We start from the raw sequence: 14,628 nt of genomic DNA, 5'->3' as shown, positions 1-14,628 counted from the left end.
AAACCCCCTGGGGGGGGTCCAAGGGGTTGGGGTTTTGAACCCCACTCACAGGGTGTGGGGGGGGGGGGGGGGGGGGTCTGGTTTTCCATTAATGCAAACTTAAAAAGAAAAAGGAAAATAAACCAAAATTTTAATTGAGAGTTCTGCCATTTTATGTTTAAGGTGTTTGAAGTTATTCACATACTGTCTTGGAAAAAGTTAGTTTTCTTGCAGAGACTTCAACTTGGAACCCCAGCATTCTAGCTTCTTAGATATTGTGCCAAATGGGGAAGGAATTATGGCCCATCATGGATTCAGGGGAAGAATGAATTTTGGTTTTTGCTTTCCTTTGTTCCCTCCCCTTCCCAGTATATTTGCTGAGAATTTCCTTCCTTTATACCCTTCAGTACTTATACTGGAATGGTAAATCTTTTCTTCCTTGCTTCACACTCTTCGTTTCCTTTTCTCAACAGAAGATCTGCCTCTTCTCTTTTATCTATGATCTCTTCTCGTCTCCAACTTTTACTGTAGTTTCAAGTGTGTTGTCGTATTCTGAGCTAATATTAAATTGATTATATTGTATCCCCCCTTTATTCATTTTGATCTATGTATTTATATGATGTTGTTATAGTTTATTAATTATGCTTCTGGTTCTCTCTCTTTCAAGTGTATAGTCATATTTTGAGCTATTCTTAAATATATTATATTATAGCTCCCTCTTCCTTCATTTTTATATATGTATTATATATGATGTTATTATATTTTTTAACTGTGCTTCTGGTTTTCTGTCTATCTTGCTTTACCTCCTATTATATTATGTGGGTACGAAAAGTAAATTGTGAGACCATATTCAGACTTGATGTTGTTTTCTTTTGATTTTTTTCAGGATAGTTTTGGGAGACTGCATGACCGAGGAAAGGAAATTCCGAAAGCTACAAAACTCCTGACTAAGCTTTTCCCCAATAAAGTAACCATTCACATGCCACAGGTTTGTACATGGGTTCCAGACTGTAATCTTTATTACTTTATTGTTAGTTTAGTTATTTCGTATTACAGCATTTTATGAAAGCTTATAAATGATTGTAGGATGAGGCGCTTCTTGCGTCTTGGAAACATCAACTGGATCGAGATTCTGAAACCCTGAAAATGAAGGGAAATTTGAATCACCTGCGCACGGTGAGTATTTGTTGCTTTACTAATTTATGGGCGCCAATACTGTAAAATTGTTTATGGTGCTATATATATTGAAGTCCTAATTTTCTGCTCAGGAGTCCTGATTTATATGTGCCTTAGATTCAGTCTTTCTTTTCTCTCTTTTCATTGTTCTTACTGTTTATTTATCATAGGCTTTATGATGGTGCTCTTGTATATTCTGATGGAGTTACAACCCTTATGGTTTTAAATGCAATTTAATTGGGAGTCATAATTTCTTTGTCTTGACTAAGTTAGGACTATTCTGTGTCTTCGTGAAGCTTTTGTTAAGGGAGAGTATTGTTGCTTTTGGGAAAGGGAGAAAAGCTAAGATTCTTTGGTGAAGTGCAGTTTTAGGTATCTTTTGGGTGATTTGGAATGAAAGAAATAGTCTAATCTTCAGAGTCAAGAGGGTTAATTTTGATAGCTTGTGGGATAGAGTTCACTTTTTAGCTTTGCTTTGGGTTTCAATGACTAAGGATTTCCAAGACACTTCATTTTTCTTCATTCATCTTAATTGGAGGGGAGTTTTAGGGATTTAGAGTGTTCCCTACTCGTTTTTGTATTCGGTTGGGCAGTCTCTTTTGGGTTAACTCAGTGTTTTGTGGATTGACATTGTTTTGTAATTTGCATAGCTTTGATTGATTTTGGGTGAATACCTGGTCCACTACTCGAGTGTAATATTCCCATATATTTTTATACTCAATTTCTTTCCCCCACCGCCCCCCCCCCCCCACACACACACACAAAACAAAAACAAAAAAAGTTGTGATGACCTCGTTTAACATGGTCGACATTAAATGTTCAAAAGTGCTGTGCTTCATAGCATTGCCTCTGGAACTTTGTTATTTGTGTATGGTCAAGGATGTTAATTTGAGAAATGATCATTCTTTTATAATTTGCCCATTTATAGGTTTTGGGTCGGAGTGGATTGGAATGTGAAGGACTGGAGACATTGTGCATCAGGGACCAATCACTTACGAATGAAAGTATGTTTCGCTTTGATTTTTCTTGATTATAGTCATTCTTTGATCTTCCTTTATCTTCAGTTCAACAGTGAAATTATGATGTGGCACTACAGGTGCAGAAAAGATTGTTGGATGGGCCTTAAGCCACCATCTGATGCAGAACCCTGAAGCAGATCCTGATGCTAGGCTTGTTTTATCTTGCGAGAGGTAACCAAAATCTATTCCAACAATTGTCAGCTGAATTATTGGCTTTCGGATGGTAATTACACAGTTGTAACGCGATGTTGCAATTCTGACAGCATCCAGTATGGGATTGGAATCTTTCAGGCTATACAGAATGAATCTAAGAGTTTGAAGAAGTCTCTTAAGGTGATTATTGTGTTTTTCATAATTAATTGATAATCTTTCAAGCATTATGCATGCAGACTTTTTTAGAATGAAGTAATGCTGTTCTCATCTTTTTAGAAAGGAACAATGTCTTAATCTTCATGGTGAATGTTTTGGTTAAAAACAGGATGTTGTAACAGAGAATGAATTTGAGAAAAGGCTTTTAGCTGATGTTATTCCACCCAGTGATATTGGAGTTACATTTGATGATATTGGAGCACTTGAGAATGTTAAGGATACATTGAAGGAGTTGGTGATGCTTCCTTTACAGAGGCCTGAACTATTCTGCAAAGGGCAATTGACCAAGGTGATAACCTTTCCTATATTCTGATAAGATCTTTATTGTGTAATGTCACACTGTCATGATTATGCACATTTGGCTCTGAATGAGGTTGATGACTGTATTGTCACTGTTCCTTATGATCCTCTGATAGCCAATTGGTTTTATTAAGTCAATGCTTATTAATATTTTCCAAATATCACCATTGATAATATGTTTTGGAAGATTTTATTTATTTGAGCTACACACTGCATTCATGATCTGAATTCTGGCAAAGGAAGGCTGTTAACCTTAATGAATTTGCTGAGAATATCCCTCTATTCTTAGATTCCTGTTCTTGACTTAGGTCATGGCCTCGCAAGTTTATCCTCATTTTTTATTGCTGTCCGGTCTAATTAGACATGAAATCTACAAATTCAATGCATTTTGACACAAATGAAAGGATCCTTTCTTTCAGAATGAAATAACAGTGGTGATCTAAATGTCCACTCACAAGTTAAACTACCACTTGGTAATTAGTAATATGGGCAGTCAGAAACAAAGGCAAATTGCCTGAGTTGTGTTTGGCTAACAGTTTATGATTTCTGTCAGAATGAAATAGCAGTGGTGATCTACAGAATGGCGTCATTCTTTTCCATCTAATGTCCATCTACAAGTTAAGCTACCAGTTGGTAATCTGGAATGTGGACAGTCACAAAGGCAAATTCCCTGAGTTGTGTTTGGCTAACAGTTTATGATCAAGGCATACAAGGCCTTTGATCTTACATATCCTTAAGTAAATAATATAAGATAATGCATCTTTTACAATGTAACATCATCTTATTCGTCCAATATTGTTGTATTCATTCTATTGTTTGATTGGATTCTTATTTTGGTTTATGAGCTTTTGGAGGACTGGTCTCACTACAATTCTTGTTGGTGCAGCCTTGTAAGGGCATACTTTTGTTTGGACCTCCTGGAACAGGGAAGACCATGCTCGCAAAAGCCGTTGCAACTGAAGCTGGTGCAAATTTCATCAACATTTCAATGTCAAGTATCACATCTAAGGTCCATATTCCTTGAAGCATCTAAAACTAATTTGATTTTGCAATCGAAACTCTTTATTTTATTTGATCATTGAAAACTTGTGTATTTATTTTATTACAGTGGTTTGGTGAGGGGGAGAAGTATGTGAAAGCTGTCTTCTCACTAGCAAGTAAAATTGCACCTAGTGTTATATTTGTTGATGAGGTAAGCTTCTTGGGGCATTTCTTTAGTAGTTTGTATTTGGGTTTATTTCATGCACAAAATCACTGTTCTCCATCTTTTCTACTTTCGTTTTTCTTTCTGTCTTATAGGTTGATAGCATGTTGGGCCGGAGAGAAAATCCAGGGGAGCATGAGGCCATGCGGAAGATGAAAAATGAATTTATGGTGAACTGGGATGGCCTGCGGACAAAGGATACAGAACGAATTCTGGTGCTTGCAGCCACAAATAGACCTTTTGACCTTGATGAAGCTGTCATTAGAAGGCTTCCACGCAGGTATAGTATCACTTTGGAAGGGCCTATTACATGCAGTTACAGATACATTGTATCTGCAAGCATACTCTGATGTCTTTCCCTAACTTAGTTCATTTTCAAATTCGGTATACGTTTGTTGAGTGTTCTTATGGTGTGTGTTCTTCCACAGGTTGATGGTAAATTTGCCAGATGCTCCTAATAGAGCGAAGATACTACAGGTTATTTTGGCAAAGGAGGATTTGTCTCCTGATGTTGATTTTGATGCAATTGCAAACATGACAGATGGATATTCTGGAAGTGACCTTAAGGTTATATTTTTAAGTCATTCTCTGATATGTAATGTATTATTGTTGAATTTGTGGAGTGACTGGCTTCTTGTTTACTTAATTGTATTGCAGAATCTCTGTGTGACTGCGGCACACCGTCCGATTAAAGAGATATTGGAAAAAGAAAAAAAGGTACATTTATCGCATGCAGTGAATGTGTACTTTGGTCTTATGCTTGAGGGCCAGTCAGTGCAGACATATAACCATCAACAACGATGATTATACTAGTACTGTATTTGTTGATTAAAAGATTAAGAGGATATTTAAAGCTCATGGTCACATCCATTCTGTGAGGATGTCAGAGCTTATTATGGGCTTATCACATAAAAATAACTATTGAAAGACACCAAGTATTTGCTAAAACCCATTAGGATTTTTTTTTCCTAATTCCTCTCTTTAACTGAATGTGCTTTGTAATAATTTCAATCTTCTGTCAAAAGGAATCAGAGATGATTGAAATCTACACATATACTTCGAGCTATCGTAGTTTTCTAGATCAAATTATTTCTACAGAAGCTTCTCTTCCTGAATATAATATGTTCAACTCATATCAGGAAAGAGCTGCTGCGATGGCAGAAGGTAAGCCTGCTCCAGCTTTGAGTGGGTGTGCAGATATACGGCCTCTAAACATGGATGACTTTAAATATGCTCATGAGCGGGTAAAGTGAAGATGGAACTTAACATGATTTCAACTTTTTGTCTTTGCTCTATTGATTTTTAATCTGTTGTGGATCTTGTCATATGGAAATAGGTATGCGCGAGTGTTTCATCCGAGTCGGTAAACATGAGTGAGCTTTTGCAATGGAATGAACTGTATGGCGAAGGGGGTTCGAGAAGAAAGAAGGCTCTTAGCTATTTCATGTGAAGTTCACTGTACAAATGGTTCTTTCCTTTTTTTTTTCAACCTTTTTTTTTTTAATTCTCCGGTTCTCCTGAAGCCGATGCTCAGGTGATTTTGCGACATTCTTACAGGAGAGCCATTTTGTGTAAAATGAATTATAGGATCTTAAGTTAAATTTGATATAATTATGATAGTTTGGAATGTTTGGTATAAAGGATGTGAGGCCTTCGGAAGTTGTGATGGCTGCACTGCTTTTGTTTTGTACCCAACATCAGGAGAGTATTTTATATGTAAGTTATCAACATCAAGGAGAAGAAGCCCCGTGTAAGATCTCATTCAAATGTAATTACTTTTAAGGAGTTCGTAGAATTTAACAATAAACTCTGTTAAACCATACCATGATGCAATGTCATCTTTCAAAGCCGGAACACTTGGTGAAACAAGAATGAAAAGAATTGGTATTCTGTTCTTATGTTTTATTGGTATTAGTTGGTGTTAGTATTGGTACTGGTAATGTATTGGTATTGAAATTGACGCCGGTCAATGTAGATGTTTAAATTTTTCATTTTTTAAGAAACTGGTACTTGCATTTGCAGCGATATGGGCATTGAAGTTGAACTTAATTTGACTTTACCATGACTTCGATGCCTAGATTTTTAAGAATGTGAATGAGACATTTTTAAAGTAGAATTTGTTGTGATACTGTTGGCGGAACGCAATGAAAAGAATTAAGGATTAGTTTGGGATGTTTTCGAGAGGTTTAAAAGTAATTTTAAATAATTAAATTTTAATTTTAGATTTGGTAAATTTTTTTAGAAATCATTTTGAATAAAATTATTAATTAAATCTTAATTTTAGATTTGGTAAATTTTTTTAGAAATCATTTTGAATAAAATTACCCTATTCTACGGTAGATTGAAATTGGAAATGAAATGTTTTATTGGTTTGGAAGTGCAATACAATTGAAGGTTGTGTATGGGAGTTAGGATTAAACGTGAGATTGATTTTAGGATTAAATATTTATCTTATGTTTAGCTACCTTTCCTTGGATTGGATTAGGGGAACTAAATTCAAATTTAAGTCTTAAATCATCAGATTAACAATGCCAATTTAAATGTGAGTTTAGATGGGATTAGATTAAGGGAAAAAAAGTTGTCCATTTATAATACTTATTTCATAGAACACACTATTTTTTATGTGTTACTTGAAATTTAATTAATAAATTATTTATTTTATTCATGATTTACTTGTGATGAACGATAATGAAAATGATAGCTGCATGCGGTTCTTGAAGGACATGACCGTTGTTGAGGTGCCAACCCAAATAATTATCCATTTTGTGGGTGGCGAAGCAAAATGTTATTGTAATGTGGTGAGCTTAACCTCATTGTGCTATTATTTTGCATGTGGTGAGTTTCATTAAAACCCTTTTAAATTTACATCCACAAACCAAATTAATTTGTCTTGTGGTTACTTTATTTATGAAAGTTGTTAATGAACAATCCGTTTATTTCACGTTAAAAGAATATTTCATGTTAAAAGAATCTGACCCGAAAATTATTGGTCAGTCTCAAATTATGTCCTACCCATGCATTTGGAGCATGCGCGAAGACTCTTGGTTGCCAAGTCACCATAATTTTACCAACATTACACGTGACATTGTGAGTATTGATTTCCGCCTATTTGGTGAAGTATGCTTACGATTCTCGAACCTATCTTCAAAATTTGAGGTTCGCTCGTGAGTTTGTGAAATAGCTTTTTCTTTGTTACTTGTCAATCAGTATTTTAAAAAATAAAAATTAAGTAAAGTAAATTAAATTAAATTAATATTTTAATAGATTAATAAAAGAAAAAAAAAATGTTCATTATACTCGTAAACTAAAATTCGCATGTACGTTACGCAATTGTTAACGACTGGCCTTGGGTTCATCTCGACAGTCGACTCCACTAGCCCGACTCATCAATAAACTCACTTCTCAAATTTTCCCATTAACTCAACACAACACAAACGAATTCCAAAAATGATGGATCCGATTCCAACGGCACCACCGCCCCGATCCGCGACGGACCTCTTCTCGGATCCGGCCGACTCTCACCCGCTTTGGTTCAAATCCAATCTCTTCCTCTCCCCGAACTTCGACTCCGAATCATACATCTCGGAGCTCAGAACTTTCGTCCCCTTCGAAACCCTCCGATCCGAGCTCCAGGCCCACTTGTCCTCCCTCAACCACGAACTCATCGACTTAATCAACCGCGACTACGCCGATTTCGTCAACTTGAGCACCAAGCTCGTTGATGTCGACGCGGCCGTTGTTCGTATGCGGGCCCCGCTTCTGGAGCTCAGAGAGAAGATCGACGGGTTTAGAGGGGCTCTCGAGGGCTCCCTCGTGGCTTTGCAGAACGGTCTGAAGCAGAGATCTGAAGCTGCTTCCGCTCGAGAGGTTCTCGAATTGTTGCTTGACACGTTTCATGTTGTTTCCAAGGTAAATTACGATGACGCCATGATAATTCTATTTGAATGAAAATTAATATTACCTTTCGATATTACTCTTATACTAGCGTTTGTATTTGATGAATTCAGTGTTGGATCTAGCAGCTCTAGGATTAGGCACTCGCAGAATCAAACGGTTAAATATTTAATAAGTTCAAAATTGCGCTGGGTTGTTGTGCTTGACGAGCTTGTATGGGTTTAGGTTTTATTTGTTTATTTATTTATTCTTTTAAACAGATAAAAGCTTCTATGGAATGGGATTGAGTCTAAAATTTCATACACTGCAGGTGCTCAAAAGAACAATTCTAGGAAGAGTGCACTAGCTTTTACTTCTCTATCAATCTAACTTTTGACTGTCAATTTTGATTTTATAAATTTGTCTGTGGTTGCAAGATCAGGTTTTGTATTCAAATTGAGTGTTGTAATAAGAGTTAAAAATGTAACTTTGAATGAAATGTTTTAGTTGCTTTGTATTTGGAAAATGTAGTTGTGTATAAGGTTCTCTTCAGTGTGTGAATTGTCTTTTTTCCTTTCTCCTCTTTGGGAATTCATTCGCAGAATTTATCATGCAATAACTGTTGTCTTCCTTTTCTTTTTAACTTTCTTGATGGATGCAGGTTGAAAAACTTATAAAGGAACTACCTAGTTTGCCTGCTGATGGGTCAGATGTTGACGTGAATTTGGAAGAGAGGAAGTCAATGAGCAGTGCCACTACCTTTCAACCTGTTGAGAATGGAACAAATGTCAGAGAGACTCAAAGCATGCTTTTGGAAAGAATTGCCAGTGAGATGAATCGGTTAAAGTTCTATATTGCTCATGCACAGGTCTCCTTCTTTCTTGATCTTAATTTTTCTCTTTTGCTGCGTATCATACTTTATTAATGTAAAATAAGATAAAACTATACGGCACTAAAGGAAAGTAACGGGGGATTAATGAGCTTAAACTCAATCATTTGGAGCTCATACATTATGTGTTCATCTCGTTTTTCTATTTTGCCAGTACAGAACCTGCCTTTCATTGAGAATATGGAGAAGAGGATTAAAAGTGCTAGCCTATTACTGGATGCTAGCTTGGGACATTGTTTTGTGCATGGTCTTGAACACCAGAATGCAAATGTAATTTACAACTGTTTGCGTGCCTATGCTGCCATCGACAACACCAGGAATGCAGAAGAAATTTTTTCCAATACTGTTGTGGCTCCGTTGATGCAGAAAATTATCCCGCACGGGCCATCGGAGGCACTGGCTGGGGCATCTGGAGATGAACTTGAGAGTGATTATGAACAAATCAAGCAATGTGTTGAAAAAGACTGTAAATTTTTGTTGGATATATCTTCTGCAGGTACTATGCACCATTTTCTTCCTTAACTACTGAAAAATGCTTTATATATTTGGTTTGCTAGTGAAGTGATTTGATTATTGTGTTCTGCTTTCGGCCTGCTGTGAAAAAATTGGCCATTACATTTTGTATCTGCGATAATTTTGTACCTAAATCAACGCTTTTCTATCATCTATTCTCTTGCGCCCCAGTTATTATTACAAAGCTGGTCAGGCAGTCTTATAACGTAGTGTGTTTGTAATTAAAATTATTAATTATGTTCATGTTATCTCTGATTGACATTTTATTGTTCCACTACTTGTTCCTTTTGTTTCTTCAGAAAATTCTGGTTTGCATGTATTTGACTTCTTGGCCAATTCCATCCTGAAGGAGGTTCTCTCAGCAATTCAGAAGGGAAAACCAGGGGCGTTTTCTCCAGGAAGACCTACACAGTTCTTGAGAAATTACAAATCAAGCTTGGATTTCTTGGCTTATCTTGAAGGTAGTGACTGTATTATTTTTTTTAATTTTTCTTTTTGCTAAAAAATAATTTTCCACACTCAGAAAATGTTATTTTGTGGGATTTTTTAAAGAGGGACAGTTAAAGATATTAAAAAAAAAAAGAGGCAGTGTTATTTATCTATGGATTTTTAAGTGTCTGCTCAGGATTACAGTACTCTGTAAATGTTGTTCGTTATAGTTATGATGTCTAATTGTCATGCAAGGTTATTGTCCATCCAGATCTGCTGTTGCTAAATTCCGAGCGGAAGCTATCTATGTTGAGTTCATGAAGCAATGGAATGTTGGAGTTTATTTCTCTTTGAGGTAGTCAGTGCAAATGTTTCACAGTTGCATACTTCCTTTATTTTTGTTGTGATGTGGGCTCATCTTATACCTTAATTCCTTCAGGTTTCAGGAAATAGCAGGGGCTCTGGATTCTGCTCTCACGGCAGCTAGTCTAGCTCCTGTCCAGAATTCAAATTCCAACCAAGGGAATTCTCAAGCGTTAACATTAAAACAAAGTGCTACTCTTTTGGACAGCATGAAATCCTGCTGGAGACAGGATGTTTTCCTCCTCCCTTGCTCTGACAAATTTCTTCGTCTGTCCTTGCAGCTTCTTTCAAGGTCAGCTTGGAGAGCAAATAATAATTTGTTCTGCTATAATTATCACCACTTGACTTACTATTCAGCTTATGTGAATCATCTTTTGACTTCCCACTGATAAATTTCTGATAGATACTCAAATTGGTTGTCATCTGGACTGGCTGCTCGGAGCTCTGGTCATGCAAGCTTCAATCCCGGAAATGAATGGGCTATTTCAGCTGCCCCAGATGATTTTATTTATGTACGTCTTGCGCCCTGTCCAATATCTCGCATTTACCTTCAGCTTTAAATTGTGTACATGCTACTGAATTGATTCCACTGACAAAAGGCTCATTGAAGTACTTTTAGTACTCTATTTTGTTCCATAATTATGATTTCTATGTTAAGACCTGACCTGCATCTGGCATTTGAAATGACCTTACACATGCTCCAACGACATACTGTAGATTTTAACTCATCAATGTCAGATGCATGAAAATGGTTGTGGTTAACTTGCATATTTATGTAGGTTCTCTGGTTTGCAGATTATTCATGACATTAATTGTTTGGCAACAGAAGTTTCTGGTGACTATCTGACTCATGTACTTCAGCTCCTGTCTTCATGCTCCAGTGAAGTTCTTGATCTTGTTAAACAGAGTATTTTAGAGGGTGGAAAGTCGTTGAGTTCAATGCTACCCGTAGTTATCAACACAATAGTTGATGCACTTGTTGAGAAGGCTGTTGAGGTAAAGCTTATTTGTATAGGAATTTGTATCAGTTTACAATGCAATGATTTAGGGGATGCTTGGTTTTGTGTTCTTTTGATTTCTGTAAAGACAATTACTGTGATATATTTTGATGAAATTCAGGTGATTGAGTTAGTTGTTTCTGTTACGACCCTGAAAGTCTATTTAATTGTGAATTGTTTTTCATTTGAAGCTTTTTGTTTATCTGCTGTAGGATTTGAGACAACTGAAGGGAATAACTGCAACTTATAGGATGACTAATAAACCCCTTCCTGTCAGGCACTCTCCTTATGTGTCTGGAGTGTTGCGTCCCTTGAAGGTATGCTGTCTTGTTAGTTTATAGCTTACACCATTCTTTTGTAATCGTCATATTTTGTTTTCTCATGCTGTTTGCAGGATTGTTTGTTTACTCTTATCCTTCTGACATAACAGTATGTATAAGTCATAAATGACAGGTTTTCATAAACAACGCATCCAATAACATGAGATATCTTTAGGTTTATGCAACTAGTGATATTCACCAAAACATGCTTTAATTAATAAGAAAGTGAACAGAGTAGATATTCTTAACAACTTCTCAGTTATCTGGTTGATGATTCTCAATTTGGGATCAGTATTGATCCTATAGACCATTGTCTTGAATCCACCATCTTTTGTTAGTGGATCAATGTAGAATTTTGATGTTCAGCCATGATTTCTTACCTTCCTATGCTTTTAGATATATGAAATATTGAGTTTTGAACAGGAGGAAAAGCTAATGAATGAAAGTGCAGATTAAATTAATGCCTTTTGTCGTGCATTTGGGTTGGTGTCTAGACAGGTGTTAGATTGGGAAAATCAATTCTAAGGCTATGGGGTGGTGTTTCCAGATCTTTGAACTATTAATGGATAGTAAATTGAATAAAAATGTGTAACACGAGTCAAAAAATTTTTATTAGGCTATTCCAATGTGTGCAGACTCTATTGGAAGGAGAGCGAGCTATGACATACTTGACACCAGAGGCTAAGAATGAACTACTGCTTGATGCTGCAACTCAGATAACCAGTCGCTATCATGAATTAGCTGCTGAACTTATCAGTGTGGTTAGTTTATTAAGTGAAAATTTTTGTTTACCAGAATTCCCTTTTGACAAATGTTCATGGACTTACTCTGTTTGATGCCCAGGCTAGGAAAACAGAGTCTTCACTGTTGAAGATACGGCAGGGTGCACAAAGGCGGGCTGGAGCAAGCTCAGATGTCTCAGACCACAATGTATCTGACACTGATAAGATTTGTATGCAACTGTTTCTTGATATTCAGGTAAACATGGTTCTTGTGAGCAACTGTTCAGTTCTATTGCTCCCCCCCCCCCCCCCCCCCTCTTTCTCCATGCATTTCATTTTATTCTGGATATCTATGCAAGTGAATCAGATTTCATGTCACTTGGGTTTGTATTATTTACCAGGAGTATGGGCGCAGCCTTGCTGCTCTTGGGGTTCAAGCAGCTGATATTCCCCCATACCGTTCCTTGTGGCAATGTGTTGCACCTTCCGATAGGCAAAGCCTGATAAAGTTCTAAGAGAGTTTTGGCTCTGGGCAAATTGTGGATTTAGTGTTTAATGCTGGATTCTAAAGTATACCGTTTTAAGTTGATTTCATTTTGGCATCCATTTTTTCATTTGTTTCCTTCATGGTAGTGATTAGGTGTTATCAGACGCTCATTCGAAGTTAATGTTGTATAATGAGGCAAATTTTGTTAATTCAACTCATCAGCGGAGTGCTTAGTAATAAATTAGTATATCTCTTTCAGTCGATCATGAAATTGGTATGATAATTAGACATTTGTGATAAATCGGTGTACATGTCTCTCATGTAACAGTAGCTAACTTCTGAATGAACTCGGACGGTGGTTTTGCTAAAAGATAGCCGAAAGAGAGACAAGTGTCACGGGATGAGTTTTATTGTACAGTAACTCGTGCGGCATTTGGTGACTTTTAGTACACAAGTCGTTAAGTAAGTGTTTCTGAATTTCTCAACTAGCTAAAAAAGAATGTTTTGTAGAAAATGCTACAGAGAAGAGAACAATATGGTTAAAATATATTTTATTACAAACAAAAAATAAATTACAAGAAAACTTTATAAGAGAGTTAGAGGGTTTGTGTTTGTGCTTGAGTGTTTTTGTGTGTGGTGTGGTTGGTGGGCAAATAAGGAAACTCACCCATATTTATAGGTGTTGGAGTGCTAGGTCTAGATAGTTTCATGCAAGTTGCATAAATATCTAAGGACCTATGTGGAGAATTCTAAAAACTTTTAGTCTATGTATAATTTGTAGAAAATTTTAGATCTTGGGTCATATTAGGTGATTTGCTAAGCGTACCATAATTGGCTGGTTGTGTTGGCGGCCCATTTCTAAGCTAAACCTACTTCCAAGTGCATTCCGTCTTTTGTGCAAAGTGCATCCTGATTTCTAAGCGCAACTCGGTTCGAGGTGGTTTTTTACTAAATGTACCCTTGTGGGCGGAATTAGCCTCCGTTGGTGGCAAAATTGAGCGCTTGGCCCGTGACAGAAGGCTCGTTATTTTTAATTAGCTTTAGGGACAGGGACACGGTTTTTGTCTCGCTCTCTTTGTAAAAGCAAGGCTTGGAGTTAATAGAAAGGAAGCTGTAGCAGTTAGTAGCCCCGGCCGTATACCCCGTATGTTCAAGGTCATCAATCTGATTTCTAGAATTATTGGTCCAGTTTTTACTACAACACATGAGGCTCTGGATTTGTATCCTTTTGAATTGCAATGGGCAACATACCGAGCATCAGCATGGGCGACAACCTGTTTGATCTACGAGCTATCCTGTAAAAATTGAGTCCAGTTTTATCTCTTTATTAACTGTTAGAACCTGATCATGGCCATCGACATTGACAACTTGGTCACTACAGAAGGGGTCCTTCAAGTTCAAGAGGTCATGAAGTTCAATCTCTTCCTCTTCGGAAAAAAATATCGGCTCCGAATCACAAGTTCCATTTGTTGAAGGAGCTCTATCTTTGAGAGTAGGGGTAGGGCTCATGAAGTCGGTCAAAAACCGAGAAAATTCTTTTCAGCTAGAGAGACCATTTTGCTCACTCGATAACCATATTGAGTTTTATGTTTTATTCAGCATTCAAACCGCCCGTGACGCTATGAAAATCATCGTCGGAGTCCTCTTCATCAATATCTGCATGGAAAGACCTTACGTTTACCCAAATACAAAAGCAAGTCAATAAATATTGAAAGTGAAATGACGAGAGAATTGTCGTTAACCTGTAACCTACGGAATTCTTTAATAGATGTTAAGATGACTAGTTTTCGAGAAGAAATCAACTTATCCTGAAAACATACTTCGACTGGCAAATAACTATTGGAAATTTCAACGGACGCCCTTCATTTTCACAAGCTTTTCTTGCCCATTTACATATTCACTATTGTATGTAAAGTGTGAAAAAGAAAAAAATTAAATGTTTATTTATTGCTAAAAAAAAATTAATAACTTAATTTAATTTATTTAT

The 14,628-nt window shown here is 36.7% G+C and overlaps 2 protein-coding genes across 4 annotated transcripts in view; both read left to right on the top strand.

Moving 5' to 3' along the window:
* LOC18048025 overlaps nucleotides 1–5,945 on the top strand; it is a 13,169-nt gene extending 7,224 nt beyond the window's left edge. For all 3 annotated transcript variants that reach the window (XM_006440032.2, XM_024189770.1, XM_024189771.1), the window contains 13 exons: nucleotides 866–967; nucleotides 1,066–1,155; nucleotides 2,084–2,159; nucleotides 2,252–2,345; nucleotides 2,438–2,507; nucleotides 2,653–2,832; nucleotides 3,730–3,852; nucleotides 3,952–4,035; nucleotides 4,143–4,327; nucleotides 4,476–4,614; nucleotides 4,705–4,764; nucleotides 5,187–5,291; nucleotides 5,384–5,945. In XM_006440032.2, the coding sequence (XP_006440095.2) occupies nucleotides 866–967; nucleotides 1,066–1,155; nucleotides 2,084–2,159; nucleotides 2,252–2,345; nucleotides 2,438–2,507; nucleotides 2,653–2,832; nucleotides 3,730–3,852; nucleotides 3,952–4,035; nucleotides 4,143–4,327; nucleotides 4,476–4,614; nucleotides 4,705–4,764; nucleotides 5,187–5,291; nucleotides 5,384–5,497 (1,422 nt within the window). In that variant the 3' untranslated portion in view covers nucleotides 5,498–5,945. The remainder of the gene's footprint in view (nucleotides 1–865; nucleotides 968–1,065; nucleotides 1,156–2,083; nucleotides 2,160–2,251; nucleotides 2,346–2,437; nucleotides 2,508–2,652; nucleotides 2,833–3,729; nucleotides 3,853–3,951; nucleotides 4,036–4,142; nucleotides 4,328–4,475; nucleotides 4,615–4,704; nucleotides 4,765–5,186; nucleotides 5,292–5,383) is intronic.
* A 1,380-nt stretch (nucleotides 5,946–7,325) lies between these two features.
* LOC18048023 (conserved oligomeric Golgi complex subunit 2) lies at nucleotides 7,326–12,907 on the top strand. The gene is made up of 12 exons (XM_006440029.2): nucleotides 7,326–7,956; nucleotides 8,582–8,788; nucleotides 8,969–9,305; nucleotides 9,622–9,783; nucleotides 10,007–10,106; nucleotides 10,191–10,406; nucleotides 10,518–10,626; nucleotides 10,910–11,110; nucleotides 11,325–11,429; nucleotides 12,068–12,193; nucleotides 12,276–12,410; nucleotides 12,556–12,907. Exons 1-12 carry the CDS (start codon nucleotides 7,495–7,497, stop codon nucleotides 12,667–12,669), a joined length of 2,274 nt encoding a protein of 757 aa, XP_006440092.1. The 5' UTR covers nucleotides 7,326–7,494; the 3' UTR covers nucleotides 12,670–12,907.
* Nucleotides 12,908–14,628: the final 1,721 nt, after the last annotated feature.

This window comes from Citrus clementina, unplaced genomic scaffold (assembly GCF_000493195.1).
Source record: "Citrus clementina cultivar Clemenules unplaced genomic scaffold, Citrus_clementina_v1.0 scaffold_3, whole genome shotgun sequence".
NCBI classification, from domain to species: domain Eukaryota; kingdom Viridiplantae; phylum Streptophyta; class Magnoliopsida; order Sapindales; family Rutaceae; genus Citrus; species Citrus x clementina.
Note: the sequence above shows the minus strand (reverse complement) of the source record. Positions and strands in the feature narration are given on the sequence as shown.

Excerpts from the sequence above, each read along its gene's own strand:
- LOC18048023 (XM_006440029.2), top strand. The coding sequence starts at position 7,495 with ATGATGGATCCGATTCCAACGGCACCACCGCCCCGATCCGCGACGGAC. Across the intron at positions 10,107-10,190 it reads GGAGTTTATTTCTCTTTGAG|GTTTCAGGAAATAGCAGGGG; the intron begins GTAGTCAGTGCA and ends TAATTCCTTCAG. Across the intron at positions 12,194-12,275 it reads CTGCTGAACTTATCAGTGTG|GCTAGGAAAACAGAGTCTTC; the intron begins GTTAGTTTATTA and ends TTTGATGCCCAG.